At 42.6% G+C, this 18,452-nt stretch overlaps 1 protein-coding gene across 1 annotated transcript in view; it reads left to right on the top strand.

Moving 5' to 3' along the window:
* Positions 1–18,452, top strand: part of PUDP (pseudouridine 5'-phosphatase) — a 74,439-nt gene that overhangs the window by 10,994 nt on the left and 44,993 nt on the right. The window contains exon 2 of the mRNA XM_066620339.1: positions 16,828–17,046. Within this exon, the coding sequence (XP_066476436.1) occupies positions 16,828–17,046 (219 nt within the window). The remainder of the gene's footprint in view (positions 1–16,827; positions 17,047–18,452) is intronic.

Raw genomic sequence — 18,452 nt, forward strand, 5'->3', positions numbered from 1 at the left:
TTTGGGGCTCTCTAATGAGCCTCTCATTGACCTTTCACAATTTGAGCTGTGGGGCAGGGTGGTGCTGGGGAAATAGTTTTATCCTGAAAATTATTGTGACTTAGTTTAGGCTTCAAATACAGGCCCATGAGATATTAGTGACAAAGAGTTTAATTCAGAAACTGGTTTTGTGTGTGTGATACAGTAGTTACAACTCCAGCTTAGAAATTCCCAAACGATACCCCCACTTCCCAGGAGAAAGTAGTGAAAGTAGAAAAAAAGGACTCTCAGACTTCTTTTAAGGCAGAGGTCTCCAAACCCCAGCCCAGGGGCCAGATGTGGGCTGTGGCAAGCCTCTTTCCAGCCTGTGGTCAGCCTCTGGTCCTCTTGAGACCCTCTGGCCCACTCAACTGAACATGGTCAAAGCTGTGCTTCGCTCACATCTGGAGGGTGCTTTGAGGCCGGGGAGGCTGCACGCAGCCTCCCTAGCCCTTAGAATGCCTTCTAAATGCCTAAGAACATCACTTCCTGGTTTTCCCAACAAAACGGAAGGAACTTTTTTGGAACTTTGAACGACTTAGAAGGCTTTCTGAGGGTTGGGGAGGCATCCCTGGCCTCAGAACATGCTCCAGATGTTTCTTATGATGTGCTGGTTCTGAGGCATTCACTCCTGCATATTTAAGTAAGCTGCTTGTGGGGTGGGGAAATGGGAGTCCATTTAAGTGTGTGCTTTATTTCTGTGGTACGCCTTGGTGCTTGGAGAAATCCTGGAAATTTGAGTCCATTCACTCCTTTATTCATTCATCTAAGTTCCATCTCTAATGTATTTATTTAAATTTTATATTTAAAATTTATTTTTTCTCCCTGCCCTCGACACCATACCAGATATTTGATGCAACCCTCTGGCTGAAAAAATTAGAGACCCCTGTTTTAAGGGAGTGTACTAGAATGAAGATCTGCTTGGTTGCAAGATTCTGAGATTTACAAATGAGCTTAGTGAAAGATAATTGTAGAAGGTAAGCTTATTAATGGGAAAAGAACTCTGCTCCATTCATCTTCCTGCGCCTCTTCGTGCGGCTGGGAAGTCCGCATTACATGGGCTAGACTAGAGACTGACATGACAGAGCTGCATGGGGAGTTACTATTATTTATTGGATGATGGTTATTACAGAATTAGGGCCCAATCTATCCAACTTTCCAGCACCAATGCAGCCCTGAGGTAAGTGACAAATGGTCCTTTACCTTGAGGAGACCTTTGTGACTGCCCCACCACCTCAGGATACAGCACATACCCCATTGGCGTGGCTGCATCAGCGCTAGAAAGTGGGATATCATTGAACCTTGAGTAAAGTCTACAGATGTTTTCTTTCTCCCCCCCATCTCTGTGGACTTACCAATCATTCCATTAATGCTGGAGCAAGGATGTTAAATGGAGAAGTGTTGCTCTCTGCCTCTTTTCCCATCTTTGCCCTTTAGTCCCAGGCTCAGGTTTTCTTTTGACACTAGTTGGATCTTTGCTGACAACTCTTCACCATTTCTAGCCTTAGGGGCAGTGTGACCAGATGGCATTCCTCCATTCAAATGTCCTCCCTTCTGTCACCCCAGCCTCTATCTTCAGGCAAAGTATGCCCCTCTAACCTTTCTTCTTCTTCTTGTCATATGGTCTTCTTCCACACTCCCTCTGCGTCAAGCCCACCAACTCCCTTAAACCCTTTCACGACCTTACAGCAGTGCCTCAGCTGTCATTCTTTTCCACCTTCTCCCAATTTCTCCGTCACCTCTCTTTCCTCCTCCCCCCTCCACTGGTCTTTCCAGTTCTCCTCTTATATCTTCCCTCCTTTGCACCTTCCCTTGCCTCTCGGGATTATCATTTGGCTTCATGAGGCATGGACAGCTGTGGGTAATCACAGGTACTTATGTGTTCAAGAAAAATTAACTATATTCTTAAGAAGAAAACCTGCCCCTAAGATCTTGACACCAGTCATCCAGTGACACCAATTGGTGAGTCTGTAGACTCGTTCTCCATTCTTGCTGGTTCTGAGCATGTGTGCCAGTCGACACCTGTTGGTTCTTGTCTTGTAGGATGCATGTATTTACGCTAAGCAACAGGAGATCTCATGTACATAAAGTTATGTTTATTTATAACACTCTATGAATGATACGAGAGGATAAAACTTATTTACAGCAGTTAGAGTCTGAAAGAATGGAGTACCTGCTCCCCTTTAAGGTGAGTTAGTGATAATTTCATTTGAATTATGTTAAGTGCTAATAAAAAAACAACTTAATTTCAAATCAGTGCTCAGTTAAATGAGCAGCAATTCATAGTTCTCAGCAAATGCATTCATTTTTCCCCGGTCAAAAATGATTTATCATATGCTCTGCTCTTGAGGCACATGTGGCATGCACCTGACGTTTAATATAGCTGTTGGGGAAGTGTGACTCATGTTCAAAAGTTAATTATTTGTATTGGCTTTTTAAAACCATAACCCATATGTCACCTCATTGAAAATTTGTTATTGGATAATGAGAGACTAATAAATTAGTAAATTATGACCGTGTTACAGTGGAAACCAGGTATGTTTCCCAGGTTTTGCAGTGTTTGTTTTGCAATGCTAGTGACATGTTTGCTACAATGAATGCTTTCCAGCCCAGCCTCCTGAAATTCTTGTAAGTGGAAATATGAGGAACGTAATTTCTACATGCGGAGTCTAAGCCCCATCACTGATTATGATCCCTTCAGTCTTCTTTCAGTTAAAGTTTAACCCTCAGTAGAGTTAGTGGAGGGTCTGTGTAAATGAAGTCAACTGGTCCTATAACACAGGTCAACACACATTTTGCTTCCTTAAACATTACATCAATTCCTGGGTATATTTGGGGTGCTGATTTCAAAAATGGCATCTGTTTTGCCCTATCACGTCTAGTTTTGGAGATATAGTATAGCCTCATTAGTGAATGGGTCAAGCAGCTTCCTCATGAGGAAGCCATGGTGTAGGCATTTTTGGAATCGGCACCCCAAATTCATATCAAACCACCATAAAGTTTGGGAAAAACTTTTCTGACCCTCAATTTTGTAGGCCTGTGTGATTGGTCTTATGAATATGTCTCAATGGAGCTGACTAGAGAGTTTCTCTTAGATGGGCATTTGATGTAAATATCTCTACCTGGATCAGGGTGAAATTATGAAACCAGCCTAGCCTTTCTTTTTGGCATTAAACCTTTTCTGCCCAATGTTGCAAATACGCAACAGGGACCAAATGTGTATACCTGTGGGCCAGGCAAAAATGAACTAATTACAGTGATGATTTGTTTTCTCTGTGTGCATTTTTCACATGCTAATTTGCAAGAATAGTCTAAGCTTTATTATTTGCACTCCTCAGCCTTTCTTGGGTGCAGGATGGAAGTGGGATTTTTGTCTTTGGAAAACTGGAGCCTGAAGACCTGAGTGGACCAGCTGCCTTGCTTTGACTTTGCAGCCAAGACTCTGAGCCCAATTCTATTCTTCCCCACCCCTGCTGATGCAGCTACCGCTACATCCTGCAGTGGGGGCAGTTGCAGAGGTCTCCTCTGGGTAAGGGAACAACCCTTACTGGGAGGGCAAACCTCTGCAGCACGGGGTGTGTGTGTTCTACTTGGACCTGTACTAGCTTTCTGGACCCAATTCACCGATCCTCTCCTTGCCCCGTTTTGCCCCTGTTGTGCCCTCCCCTTCTCTCCTTTCCTGCTTACCTACATGCTCCAGCAGTTGACGGGAGAGCCGACAGCAGAGGGAGGAAAGCATTAGTCTTCCTACCATCCTTCCTGCCCACATTCCTGAGTTTGAGTGATGGGGCAACATTATGAACATCAGAAGACATTGGAGTAGTGAAGAGAGAGTTCTTCAAACAACCCTTAAAACTTACCAGTTAGAGAGAACCTGAAGAGGGGATCCCATGTTAGGCCCTGACAAACTTACTGGTTGGGTATTGTTCACATTTCAGTTATGCTGGAAATCTAGAAGGTGGATGTTCATTTGTACTCTCAATTTGCAAATATAGTGAGCTTCTGCTAAATTCTACAAATGTATGCATTTGTCTTACAAAAAGAGTCCTATAAACTCTTTTAGAAAATGAATTTTACTGTGAACATCTATTTTTAATGTACTACTAATTTTCTTTTCTGCCCTCATAAAAATGTTGTGTTAAAAATTTCTGGTGGCCTTTGCAATTTTGGTGTTCGTCTTAACCCATAAACTGTAATTGCCAACTATCGCTTTGAGGGCAGATTTCTTTCTTTCGTAAAATAATCAGTAAAATTAACCTGTTTTGAGACAACTTTTGTAGAAAAGGAGGGACAGGAAGAGGATTAGCTCTAGGACCTTTTTGCTGGAGATTTAGGTTTTTGATGCTTTAGGATCCCGGTTTTGCCTAATAAAAGAGTTGCGACTGTATGACCATGTATGCCACTAGGGAGGCTACAGAGTGAGTCATGAGCAGCACAATCCTTTTGAGCACTTACAGTGGTGGATCTCCCAATCTGCTGCCATAAGTGCCTCTGTGGCATCACAAACACCATGTTGCCATTGTGCGCTGCAGAGTTGCTGGTGCAAACTGCCGGAGGCTCTGTGTTCATACTAGTGGCTTGCTGATGCCCTGCCACAGCAGGCAAGATGGTGGAAAAGGCAGTTAAAGTGAGGACTGGGGCAGGGAACAAGTCAAACTGGGGGCAGGAGAGGTGGATTGTGACAGGGGCACACACAGGGATCCTATCCTAGCTGGACTCCCCTCTGAGGTTCCTCAGAGTTACTCCAACTAAATAACTGCCATTGGTCCAAGGAAACCCATTGACAATCAAGTGGCCTATGGAAAGTAAGTTAAAAATATTTTCACATTCCTCTCTTGGCCCATCTGGTGAGCCCGCCCCCCCCACCATTGGATTTCTCCATTGGCACCCCTGTGTTGCTTAACCTGGTAAGGGATTGGGGCCTGAATTTTGTTTTAAGAAAAGTTTGAATTGTTATATTCACAGAATTGTTTTGCATTGCTTTTAAGAATGTTTCTGGTTTTTTGACACAGCATCTCCTCTCATCCTGCCCCCCCCAGTGTGATTGTCCCCATACTACCAATTATTTGAAAATCTGCACCCATATTTATATAAAATAATTTGTGTCTTCTCCCATGCCTTCAAACAAAAAGTATTCTACAGTTTTATACTAAATGTTTGGATTGAGATTTTCATGTGACTAGTAAGGCTTCAAGCAGTTACTCATCAACCTTAGATTGTTGTGCCATCATTCACCCTGTTGAAATAGGGAAAACAAACTTTCTGTCTACACAAAGCTCTTTCCAACAGCTTTGCAAACAATACAAAATCAAAAGCACTCTGTTTATCTACAGGGTCAAAGGAGATGTTTGGCATGGAATTTGGAGCAGACTCCAGCTTCTCTTCAACTTTTACGCATATTATTGGTCCAGTCCTAACAAGGTCCTGCAGTGGTGGAACATGTGTTCCACTGGCACATGCTATTTCAAAAGCTCTGTAAAGCGCTTTGCAACCATGTAAGGCCTAGGAACTCTGACAGGGAGCGCCATTGCGCACCATATTCAGACTGCTTTCCCAGGCCTAATCTGTTACTGGCACAGGTCCAAGTTGACCCATTGCAGCTGCTGGGGATTACCCCAGGGCATAAAGACAAATGTCCCCTTCTGTGAAGACCTCTAACAGCCAAAAGGCCCCCATGGGATTTGGTATAGGCTGCACTGGTATTGCTGCGTAGCTGTACAGGAATTTATGTTGGATTAGGCTGTATGTCAGCTTTTTCTTTTTTTAACCAAATCATAGGTATTTAATTAATTTTAATGGTAGGTATGGCTTGAACACTTCCTTCACAAAATCTTCTCCATTTAGCAAACAGTCAATTTCTCTGGGTGATATCCAGCATAACACTTCCATAAACGCAATTCCTTCTGAGGACAGAAGGAACATTCTGCTCATGCAAAGGGCCCCTGAAGTGTTATTCTGGATAGCAACCTTTGTAAGTAAATCCAATTTAAACTGCCCCCCAATTTGTACATAGTTTGTTGCTATACTTGAGTGTACACATTCAGAATGGTGTCGTCTGTTAGGAATAGTTTGGAACAAAACACAGACGAAAATTTAATGATACTTATAAAAAGTTGCAAATATTGACATTCTTATCCTTTTCCCTACTATATTATTCACCCGTGCCAAACTGGGCTGCCCTGCATGCTATGGAGGGGGGTAGTGTTCGGTTTGGGAGGCTTGGTAAAGGAAAGGGAAAATATTTTACCTTACCTTCCCATAAGCCTCCCGTTCCCCAATGGGTCTCCTTGGACCTGCGCTAGCTCTTCAGCTGGCGCAAGTCTGAGGAGCTAAAGGGCGTGTTAGGAAGTGAGGAAGGGGATAGCATTCAGCATAAGTTGCCTGAGCCAGGTACCATCCCATCCCATCCCGCCTTCTGACATGCCTCCCACCCTCCCTTCATTCCATCCTCCCCTATTGCTGACTCAGGGTAATCAGCGGCACTCCTCCATCCACCGGTGTACACTGGGCCTCTGCGGCCTCTCTGTCAGTAGTCCAGAACCATGCAGCTCTACACTTCTGGAACACCTTTTGCAACATTGGAAAGCTTGTTCCATCATTAGAACATTAGTTCCTGTGGTGGAGAACATCAATAGGATTAGGTCATATGTATCTGAAATTTTTAGATATGTGTGTTTTTAGTGTTGCTTGTGGTAAGTTGGTTTTACAAAATACTACGCTTGCGGGTGATGGAAAAAACCACATGCCCATTCATGCAGAAATGAATTTACGAGGCGTAAATATGAACCTGTCTGTGATCTCTTCCAGCCAGCCATTGGTCCCTTTATCTCAAAATTGTCTATAAATGGGCAAAGATTCAGGTAGAATACTTCCTAGCCCTATTAAGGATTAGCCCTATTAAAGGATATCAGAGATTTAAGTTGGTACCTTCTCCAGGAAAAGCATATGCTGAGTCCCATTCTCAGATTGCAAGTTCCTGAAAACAAGTATCCATTGGAAGTGTTTGATAATTCCATTAGGAAAAATAAGATAGCTCGCATTTGAAACTAACAGTTCGATTGAGCTTTGAAATTCACTCTAAAGATTGCTGCATAGCAACTCCTGTCCTATGCTAAAGTTGAGAGTAGCAAGACTCTAATAACATTTTCTCAATTTTCTGAAGAAAGAATTGGGTGAAGGGAAAGTTCAGTTTTTCAAATTCTCACTTGCTGTCTGTTCTCTTTGTAGGTAAAGGGGAAAGATTGCTTTCCAAAAACTTTCCTCTGGAGTTATCACTGTTTCAAAGCTAATCTGAGATGTATTTGCTGTGAGAAGTGTATCTGAGGTTATGATCCCATCTTATGTGCCAAGATAACTCTGCTTGCATCTGATCCAAATATGCAGCTTTGTGTAAACACCGCAAAAAGAAAGCTTTCTTTTTTTTCTTGGATGGAGTATTAGGTTCTTTTCATGCCAGCTTTCTTAGATACAGAATCCTTGTTATTTGGTCAGTAGACCCTTAATTCTGTGATGGATTTACTAGGATAAGTGCAAGATACCTGCAGCTGGCATAATTTTCAAACTTCTTTAAAAAAAAATCCATATTACACAACAGAGGTTAATGATTATCTAACAATGGTTGCTGATTAGGTGTATATGAGATGGTATCCTCATCACTTTTGATGCTATGGTAGTTTTTACTAACCCCATCCCTAGTTCAGTATATTCCATCCTATCTTGGCTGCACCACTGCATTCTGTTTTTCAGAAAGAACGATGACAATTTGAGAAATCTCAGTGTCTAAGTACTTTTAACAAATACTCCATCACAAAATGAAAAAATATGGGATTACAGAACACAGTATTTGTGCATGCCCACAGCCCATCTCCTTTCTTGCTTCAATTTGTATTGAGGGCTCTCCTTCTCTACTACTACTGATAGTTGTTGCAGTGATAGCGCTATAGAAAAACAGTCAATTAAAATATTAAAATAATCATGTGATGCCAGTTACATTTTATGTCTGGAAGTTCAGTACATTGAACAAGTGGGTTAAAAAACAGTTGTTTAGTTTCCAAACCACTGCAAATTACTTAAAATAGCAGTATGATTAAAAAAAAAACTGTCCAGTTCGTGTGATGATTTGATGCACATGAAAGGTACACCATGAGGCACAAGGCCCTATACTACCCTCACCATCCCATAGCATGCAGCGTATGCAACGACAATCTCTCTTTCTGGAGCACATTAGGCTTCAATGCTAATCTTATCCAGGAGTATGCATCATTGAACCTGATGGGATTGACTTCTGAATAAATATGCATAGGATTGTGATGTTAGTGGTTTCAATATAGTAGCCATAAAACAGAAATAGTATAAATTAGGGTGGAATCCTAACCAACTCTCCAGCACTGAGGTAAGGACAATGCAACTCCAAGGTAAGGGAGCAAACATTGCCTTACCTTGAGGAGGCCTCCATGACTGCCCCCCAATTATAGGATGCAACACATGCCCCACTGGCACAGCTATGCCAGGGCTGGAATGTTGGTTAGGATTGCACCCTTAGTCACTTTTGCCTATTTTGTAACTTGAAAGCTTTCATAAATCTATCCAGAGTTTTCAGTACAATCCAGGGCATACTCAGAATGCATACTTCAGTACACAGGGCAAACTTGTGTTCAATGGAACTTACGCCAAGGAAAGTGTGTACAGGCTTCCAGCATTAGACCACTATATCATGGTCATTTTCTTGTTAAATTTGCAAACTAAGGCTTGTTATCCCTGGTATTATTTTGTAAGAGCAGTAAGATAAATGATCTATTAAAAAAGGTGTACAGTGTTCTTCCTTTAATCTAGCAAAGTGAATGCTTCTAACTTTCAGAATGGAGAAATCTAGGTCATAGTTGCACTTAGCTGTATTTGGAAGATTTTTCATGCAGGGACATCTACCTCTGTTTTTGGTTCTGCATCTTCAGTAAAATGAAATAAATTATATTTTTTATAACAATTTCTGTTCCATCATTTGTCTTTGTTTTATAATTTTGCATATTACTGAAAAGGGTAAGAATAGACAGTGAGAGTTTTTTCCCCCCTGCCCGCTAAGTGGATCTCTGATTCTTTCAGTAGAAAGCAAAGCTTTCTCAGCACTTCAGCAATATAATAGAACTTAGTGAGACATCTTAATCATTATACTGCCAATTCCTCCTCACATAGGCTTGCTGAGAGCATCATGTAGAAGTGCCAAGTGTGGGGTATGAGATTTTTTTTCTTATTGCATCCTTGGGCTATCAATCTTGGCACCTTTTGGTGCCAATTCACTTGAATTTGTGCTGACTGGGAGAAACAATGTGATATATAATTTGTGTGCTTTTGAGGCATCCGTGATTACAGTGGAAATGAACATAACTTTTTTCTGACTCTAATCTTCATCTCTTCCTATTTGTTATGCATATATGTAAGATGACTTTCATATATTGTGATATTATTTAATATGTTTGTAAGTTAATATAATTTTAATGTAAAGTATGTGCTGCATAACAATGTTCCTGCCAACAACAGACCGCATATATGACAGTGGTCCCATAAGATTGTAATGGGGGTTTGTCACATAGGAGCAATAGACTCTACTAGATTGTCCCACTGAATGGTGCTGTGAACTAACAATGTTCACACAATGACAAACTGTCTTAATGACTCGTTCCTCAAAACACATCCCCGTACAATACAATCCCTGTAGAATACTTGTATTGTAAAATGACAAAATGATAACATTGACTGTTGGCTGGTGTGATCTTAGATTGGCATAACCTTCAGCTATCAATGAAAATGAACAGTTTGATCAGAAATCATTATCTAGAAATGTGGAGTCATTGGGTCTTCAACTTCGCCAGCGTACATTAAGCAGATTTGGTGGTGACCTGTTTCATCACATATGGATCAAAAGATGAATGTCAAACATTTTAGTACTTATGACGTGAAATGTGTCACTTGAAAAGTGTTTTGTGTGGGAGGGAGGGAGAGATTTTTGACACCAATGCAAACATTGCTCATAGTCCAAAGGTCATAAGTATGGGAACATGAATAGAGATTCTGTGTGTGCGTGTGCTCGCATGCATGCATAAGAATGGCTAATAGTTCATCTTTGCTCTTGGAGGTCCTCTAAATATATTGACTAAGGGCACAATCCTAACTTGCGCTGGAACAGGCAAGCCAGGAGGCTTGGGCTGTATCCAGCACAGGATTGTGGCCAGAAGCGGCTTAGCCAGAGGCAAGGGGAAACTTTTCCCCTTACCACTGGGTAAGGGCTGCTGGCCACAATGGGTGTCCTCGAACTTGTGCCACCTCTTGAGGTGGCACAAGTCCCAGGAGAGCGGAGCAGCTTAAATCCGCTCAGTTCTCCCAGGGGGCAGGGTTGGGATCCGGCATAACTGCCGGATCCCAGCCCCACTTCCTGCTTCCCGCCCGCCCCTGGGGCCACCCATCTCCCTCCCTCCTCCCGCCCAGGAACGCCTCCTTCCCCCTCCCCACCTCCCTCATGCCTACCTGTCACCCTTGCATCGGCTCAGATGAGCCGACGCAAGCCGGGAGGAAGCCAGTGCGGAGGCCTCCGCAGACCGGCAATTCTGGGAGTGCTGGCCTGGCTTCCTCCCAAAGAAGTGCAAATGTGCTTTATGGCACATTTGCGACCCTCCCAGGTTAGGTCAGGTTAGGATTGTGCCCTTAGTTTTATTTGTAAATTTCTGAAGTCTTTGCTTATATGCATATTAGTTCCCACCTTATGGAAAAACAACTTACTGTATTGGTAGAATGTAGACTATTAGACTATAGATGAGAAGAATATATCATCTTCTCAGCAATTGGTTGCACACTGAGAGATGTACAGGGGGCTCTAGTTGTGTGCTGTATCTTCATATTTCAGTTACACATAATTAAGAGAACATGTTGCTTATACACCCATAGGAGATGACCAGTAATGTACCTTGGCATGTTTTTTTATTATTATTGGTAGGTATTTCATAATAGCATCCTTTTTGAGTGATAAAAAAGAAAAATCAGATGTTTCAAAATGAATTGGCAGTAATTGTGACCTGATACCTGTATATCTCCTGATTTGTAGTTTTTAGATCTTTGCCATTACATGCATCTTTGCAATCCTGATTTAAACATCTAAGGGTGCAATCCTAGCTCACCTTTGGGCCAGCACAAGTCCCTTGCATTGGCCCAGGAAGGTTGCAAACGTGCTTCTCCTCAAGAGTCGACTGGGCCAGCACAGGGTCATGTATTAGCCTGTGGAGGCTGAATCCAGCCTCCGCGCCAACTCTGGGATGGCAAGGGAGGAGGCAGGAAGGAGGCGTTCCATGGTGGGTGTAGAACAGTACTGGGGGCAGGTGGGGAGCGGACGGCGGGTGGGGAATGGAAGGCGGGCTGGGACCCAGGCGATATGCCGGATCGTAGCCCCTGTTCCCGCACAGTGTGGAGTGGCTGTAAGCCGCTCCGCTCTGCTTGGACTTATGCCACCTCCTTGGACTTATGCATATCTTGCGCTGGATATAGCACAGGCCTCCTGACCTGCCTAATCCAGCACAAGATAGGATAGCTGCAAAAAAAGAAAAAAAAAAGAAAGTTAAACTGACCATGGTGAAACTTTATACATCTAAAATATAAAGGTGTTTACAGAATTCCTGAAAGAACATCCTTGCATAGAATGACCTTAAATGCTGGGTGTAAACAGCATCCTTCCTACACTGAAAGTATTATTTTTTAGTATGGCATTTCTAATGAATTATTTTGTCAATTGTTCACTGTTCAGCCTCTAAAAAGTACTTCTACCCCTTTGGTTTCCCTAATATAGTTTTAATTTACTGAATCTTGCACGGTGTGTTTGATAGCCAATTTTTCTTGTCTTTGCTTCTAGGGAAAGTATTAATGTTCATTTAGTCAACAACAAGGGTGAAGCAATCCATTGGGTTTCCAGTGATACCCCCAACAACTCACAAGGAGAGATCAGGGGAATGCTTGCCCTATTGTTTCTGCTAAATCCATATTCCCAAGCACCAGAGAACTAACATACCAACCAGTTATGGTGGTATAGGAGAATCCCCATCAGACTGTGGAAATGTGCTGGTAGAACCCTGACAGATTGTTGTTCAGCATTAAACAGTAACTAGACAAAATTAAAGTTTATTATGTTGGCCCCAGACCTATCCATCTCTGGCTTCTGCCAGTCTCCCAGGAAGTGCTTTTCTATGCTTGACAACCTGGGTGGGTAAGGAATTTTGTGTCAAGCTTTCCAGTCTGTCTGGCTTGGTCGTTGGCCTGGAGCCTGACCCTGAAGAGTATGTCTCACTTGCTGAATTTCAGTTAAGCTGAGCAGAGATTCCATGCATCATTGTAGTTGAGGGCCTGTGAAAATGGCAGGAACTAACACCTCTTTCCATCAGCAATCCATTTCTCATGTATGTATACAATATGGCAGTTTACCTTATTGCCTCATTGCATACTTGACCTATAAACTGAAGAGGTGAAACTATCAGTCGTTCTGTATTTGTGGGATAAGTACTTACAAAGTTTGCTCTTAAGACCTTCAGAAAAAGCTATATTCTTATGGGTATGTTTGCTTGTCTTTTTGGAAATTAATTAGAGTTCAAGAGAAGACTTGATCCTTAGGGTAAAACTTTGTATGCATGAATGTGGCCTGAAGAGAACGTATTCTTAAACCCCCTTGATTATAGGTTGTGGGGTTGTAATGGAAACAGTCAGATGTAAATGTAGCAGTGCCATTGGCAATATTATGAAAACTCTGGTATCTTTTGAAGAACTTATAAAGTCGTGTTCAAAGACTTGAAAAATAAATTACTTTATAGTTTAAATAGAATATGTAATGACATCCCTTGAGTACTGGCTTTCCTTCTTCATTTGTCATCTACAGTTCTAGGATTAATATAGCCTCCCAGTTAAGGCATTGGTTTGCTTGCACATACAGGGTGAACCAAAAGTAGGTGGGCAATAGGTGGAATAGGGTTTGTGTTAGGGTTATACTATAACAATGGTGTTCATTATAACTATGGCATTTGTGTTATATTAAATTTTATAACTAAATTTATTTAAATTTAATATTTTTTTCTTTTCAGATAGTTCAGATAACCCATAATGGCAAATAATTTAAATACTGATGCAAGAAAATGTTATCATTTACTGTCCACCTACTTTTGGTTCACCCTGTATATAGAGCTATATATATGTGCAAACTATATTACTATTACTGTGAATATATACCACTTTTCAACAAAAAGTAGTTCACAAAGCAGTTTACATAATTAAATAAATAAATGTTTCCCTGTCCCCAATGAACTCACTTGTTTTAGACCAGTGGTTCTCACCCTTTTTAGCCCGGGACCCACCTCTGAGAATGACAATCTGCCTGGGGCCCACCGGAAGTGATGTCAGCAACCTGGAAGTGATATCATCGTCAGAAATGACATCATCAAACAGGAAATGACATCACTGTGATGTCAGAGCTGGAAGTGATGTCATCAAGCAGGAAGTTCTTGCCTAGAAACTCAAACTGTAAATTATAAGAGACAGTATTCCAGCTCAGAAGCTTCTTCTAATTCTCCCTGCCCTAGCTACCATTGCTGTCAAGCAAAAAATAAAACACCTGGAACAAAATATTTGTGTATTTATTTACTACTGTTTTTATTTCTGTCTTTATTTACAAAATCTCAAGCTTCTTGTATTGCACTTGATACTAACAAACATTGATGTGGCTATTGATACTGTGCTCAGCACTAGCTAGAAACAAGTGCACCCTACTCATGCACCTCAATACAAGAAGTAGCTTGAGCTTTTGTAAATAAAGGAAATAAAAACAGTAGTATCCCCTCAGAAGGAAGATAAGCAGGGATGCTTCCCCTCATCTTCCCCAAGCCTAAGCATGTCTACTCAGAATTGACTCCCATTATTGGCAATGGGACTTACTCCCAGGTAAGAGTATACAGAATGCCAGCCTAAGAGAGAAGTAAGAATTGGGGAAGGGTGCACATCAGAGAAGAGTCTGAGGGAGGAGCACTCTCCCTGGGTGCTTCTCCCACCCCCTCCCCCCACATGCCAGGCTTGCCCTCCTTCCTCTCCTCACTCCTGGCTGCTCTCTTGGCAACCAGGGATCCCCCCTCACCCCAGCAAAGATGTAAAGAGAGGACGTGCTAGCCAGGGCAGGAAAGGATCGTGGCTTCCAGGCGATTTCAGAGAGGGAGAGAGGTTGTGATGCAGAGGACGAGAATGGCAGTGGGGTGGTGGTGGCTTCGATGCTGCCTTCAGGGCAGGCTCACAAGAGGGGAGATCATGCGGGTGTGCCTCTACTCACCCAAGCCCTGTGTTCAGGTCTCCGCCTACACTCTCCAGCCCAGTCCAGCTGCAGGGGGGAGCTGCTCTGTCTTGCAACCCCAACCCATCCCATCAAGGCAGCCAAGCTGACAAAGGTTGGTGGGGAGAAGCCTGGCTGGCTCGTCCGCATCTCTCCTGGTCCTTCTTTGCCTGCAATCCAAGCCTACACTCTGCAATTGGCCCCCCTGAGAGAAGCCTCCAAGTGCAGAGGGAGGTCCAACTGGAAGGCAACAGCACGCTTTCTGGGGAAAACAGCGCACGACTTTCTTTGCACATGTGCAAGCTGCTCTTAGTTATGTCTCAATGCCAGGAAATTTAAAACAACAACAACAGTATTTATATACCACTTTTCAACAAAAAGTTCACAAAGCGGTCTACAGAGAAAATCAAATATCTAATGGCTCCCTGTCCCAAAAGGGCTCACAATCTAAAAAGATGCAAAGGAATACCAGCAGACAGCCACTAGAACAGACAGTGCTGGGGTGAGGTGGGCCAGTTACTCTCCCCCTGCTAAAATAAAAGAGGACCACCCACTTGAAAAAGTGCCTCTTACCCAGTTAGTAGGGACATAGCAGTTAAAATGGCGATGCCCAGGCTTTGCCCACTTCTAAAATGGCGCCGCCTAGGTCTTTTGCCATCTTCCAAGATGGCTGCTACCAGCTTCTTGCAACCCACCAGAAATTGGATCACGGCCCACCAAGTGGGTCCCGACCCACAGTTTGAGAACCACTGTTTTAGACAAACATGAAAAGCAGTTGACCCTCAAAAAGATACCATGCTGGGGTAAACAGGAATAATTGCTCTTCACTTGCTTAATATAGGAGGACACCACTTTAAAAGGTGTCTCTTTGTATTGTCTTTGTACTTGCAATAGTTCAGCACCAGTCCTATCCTTTTTCTCTTTCCAGTGCAGCTGCACCAAGGAGGCTTGTGCTGTATCCACAGCACGGGAGAGTGCTGCATCCACGGGGGGGGGGGGGGGGAGAAGTAAGGCAAAGTTTTATTAACTCTGCCATGCCATGGTCTCCTATGGGTCTACTCAGACCTCCATGAATCCTCTGGCTGGCTCTATTCCAAGTGACTTGAGGAAGCACTCCAAGAATGCATGAGAGGTACAGGATATTGGCAGCACCTTTACCACCTATATCCACCCATGCACACTCTCAATATACCCTCTGGAGCCTTTGATCATCACCTTGTTCTGCCCATCTCCCACCCCTGCTGCCAACCTACTTTCGTTGGCAGGTGCAGCAGAGTCTGTTGGTGAGCCAGAACTGCTGCTGTTTGCACCCCCTTAGGTAGGTTGAAAAAACCCTCTTTCCTCCCAGCAGCAGCATGATCTTGAGGATCACATTGCTGCCATAACCCCTCCCCTGCACACACTTAGAGTGCTCCCAACTCCCTTGCAGGAGTTTTGGAAAGCACTGGTGTAGACAGTGTAGAGCCAGATGACCCAATGGTTCAATTTAATGTAAAGCAACTTCATATGTTTGTGTAATGGGCAACTTCATTGAAACAATCCTTTCAACAAGTTACAGTAAGCATTGAGGACAGTTTCACTGCATCCTTGGGTTATTATGTGAATATGCTGTTCAGCATAGACAGCTGTTCAGTCTGCTTAGCAAAGATCAGGTTTGTTCTCTGCTTGTGATTGTACTCTATGCTTAAAAACTCCTTGTCAATAGAAAATCAGTACAGCAGGTGAAGAGCTACCCACTACCAAAATGTGTTCTAGCATTCAATTTTGAAATGGCCTATGTCTGATACCTGATGGATAAGCAAAGGTATGTACAAACTTGAAATGATTTTTTTTAATCCTTTGAGGAATCCGTACTGGTACACAATATTTGTCAGAAAACTCATCCTAGGTTTGGGTGCTTGGCAGGTCTCTGAATCCTATTATCCTGTAGTTCTGTCAGGTGCTACCTCTTCTCCCTTGCCCCCACTCTGCCCAAATCCAGAAATATACTGTGCATGTAAATGAATCTCGAATACATTTTTTTTCCTCAAGAAAAGTGTTGCTCTTATTATCTTGCAGTAGCAGAACAAAAATGGGGTTGTTTTCTTTAGAAAGCAAGCATGTATAAAATGCTTATTGATATAAGCCAGAGTTGGTGATTTAGGTCACAATCCTAACCAACTTTCCAGCACTGGTGTAGCTGTACCAGTGAGGCATGTGCTGCATCCTGCAGTTGGGGGGCACTCATGGAAGCCTCCTCAAGGTAAGGGAATGTTTGTTCCCTTACCTCGGAATTGCATTACCCTTATGTCAGTGCTGGAAAGTGGGTTAGGATTGCGGCCTTAGTCTTTGCCTTCTTTGCAAAACATTATTACGTATGTTGCAATTACTTAGATTTGGGGTTCTGGGTATAACTGTTTAATGTTAGTAGAAATTTAAGTGGAGCAAAAGCTAGCCTTAAATGATTAATTCTGGTTTTCTTTCCTCCTCAGATACTGAACGTCTTTATACTGTTGTCTTCCAAGAAATCTGTGACCGTTTTGGAAAGACCTACACCTGGGATGTGAAGTCCTTAGCTATGGGTAAAAAAGCTTTGGAGGGAGCAGAGATCATTCGAGATGCCCTGGACCTTCCAATAACCAAAGAAGAGCTATTGCATGAAAGTAAAATTAAGCAAGAAAAGTTATTTCCAACAGCTGCCTTGATGCCAGGTTGTATTTCTACTATTCAAATATATTCATATCAAATTACTTAAATACTGACAATCTTTATTCTGATAGCCCCTTCCACAAATACCCTTTCTATCGAACCAGGCTGTTTTTTCAGTGCCTTGGGAGATTTGAAGAAAATGGTCATAAAAAATACTATATGTACATATGGAGAAGTCTTCCAATAATAGCAGAATAAATACGATGCACTTTTCAGCAGTCCCATCTGTTGGTTTCCGCACATGGTAGAGAAAGAGAGAGATAAAACATGTGATACTGTGCTGTTCTGACAGCTCTGTATGTATATGTGGTTAGTTAACACACATTTTTTAAGAGTTACTGGATGTCTGGTAGATACGGGCCTCTACAAATCCAGTAGCCGCCACTGGTGAGTTCCGTTTCCCATCTGGTGATGTTACTCCCCTGCTGACTTGTCCCTCCCCCCTGCTAATTACAGTGTACAGGACTGGGGTGGTGGTGGGATTCTTCCATTTTGCTAGGCAGAAAGAAAAAAAACATATCAGCCCAAGTCTCTAGTGCTCACAGTGAAGATTTCCCAAACATACATAACCCTGTGCTGTAGTTGAACTTGGAGTTTCAGCTTGGAAGAGTTTTGCTCTCACTTTGCATTGGGCTTTTGCAGATCCAGTAAGAGGGTACTGAAGCACTTTTGTATTTTTAAAAGCCCAGCGCAACATGAGAAAAACGGTCCTCAGAAAAGGAGAGGACCTTTTCTCTGACTTTGGAAAAGGCAGAAGTAGCACCTATTCCTGCCATTACCTCTGCAAAAGTGCACTACGAAATGAGAGATTAATGTCTAACCTGCTCTTGGTTGGCCAAGGTCTCCGCTGCTGAAGGGCCACACTTGTGCCTTGCCACACTCTACCTTCACTCTACTTAGTCCACTAATGCTATAATAATAATAATTATTATTTTATTATTATAACCCCTCATTGCCTAGGGCAGTGTTTCTCAAACTGTGGGTCGGGACCCACTAGGTGGGTCACGAGCCCATTTCAGGTGGGTCGCCATTCATTTCAATATTTTATTTTTAATATATTAGACTTAATGCTACCAATGTATGTGATTGCGTTTGGGGAAATGTGACAAATCTGTACTTTTAACAGGCTGCTGTGAAGATGCTTTTAACAATGATAGTAAATTACTCCTGGGTAAGTGTGAATAGAATTGCAGTCCAGGATTGTTAGAAATTTTCCAGCTTGATATTGTCACTTCTGGTCATGACGTCACTTCCAGTGGCTCCTGTTCAGATTCTCATTCTAAAAAGTGGGTCCCGGAGCTAGTGAGAACCAATGGCCTAGGGTAAGCTTACTGAATGATAGGGATTGGAGCAGCAGCAGACATCTCCTCCTTGCCAGTTCCCATTTTAAAGTTTCTTCACATCCCAT

Source organism: Tiliqua scincoides, chromosome 3 (genome assembly GCF_035046505.1).
Source record: "Tiliqua scincoides isolate rTilSci1 chromosome 3, rTilSci1.hap2, whole genome shotgun sequence".
In the NCBI taxonomy this organism is placed as follows: Eukaryota; Metazoa; Chordata; class Lepidosauria; order Squamata; family Scincidae; genus Tiliqua; species Tiliqua scincoides.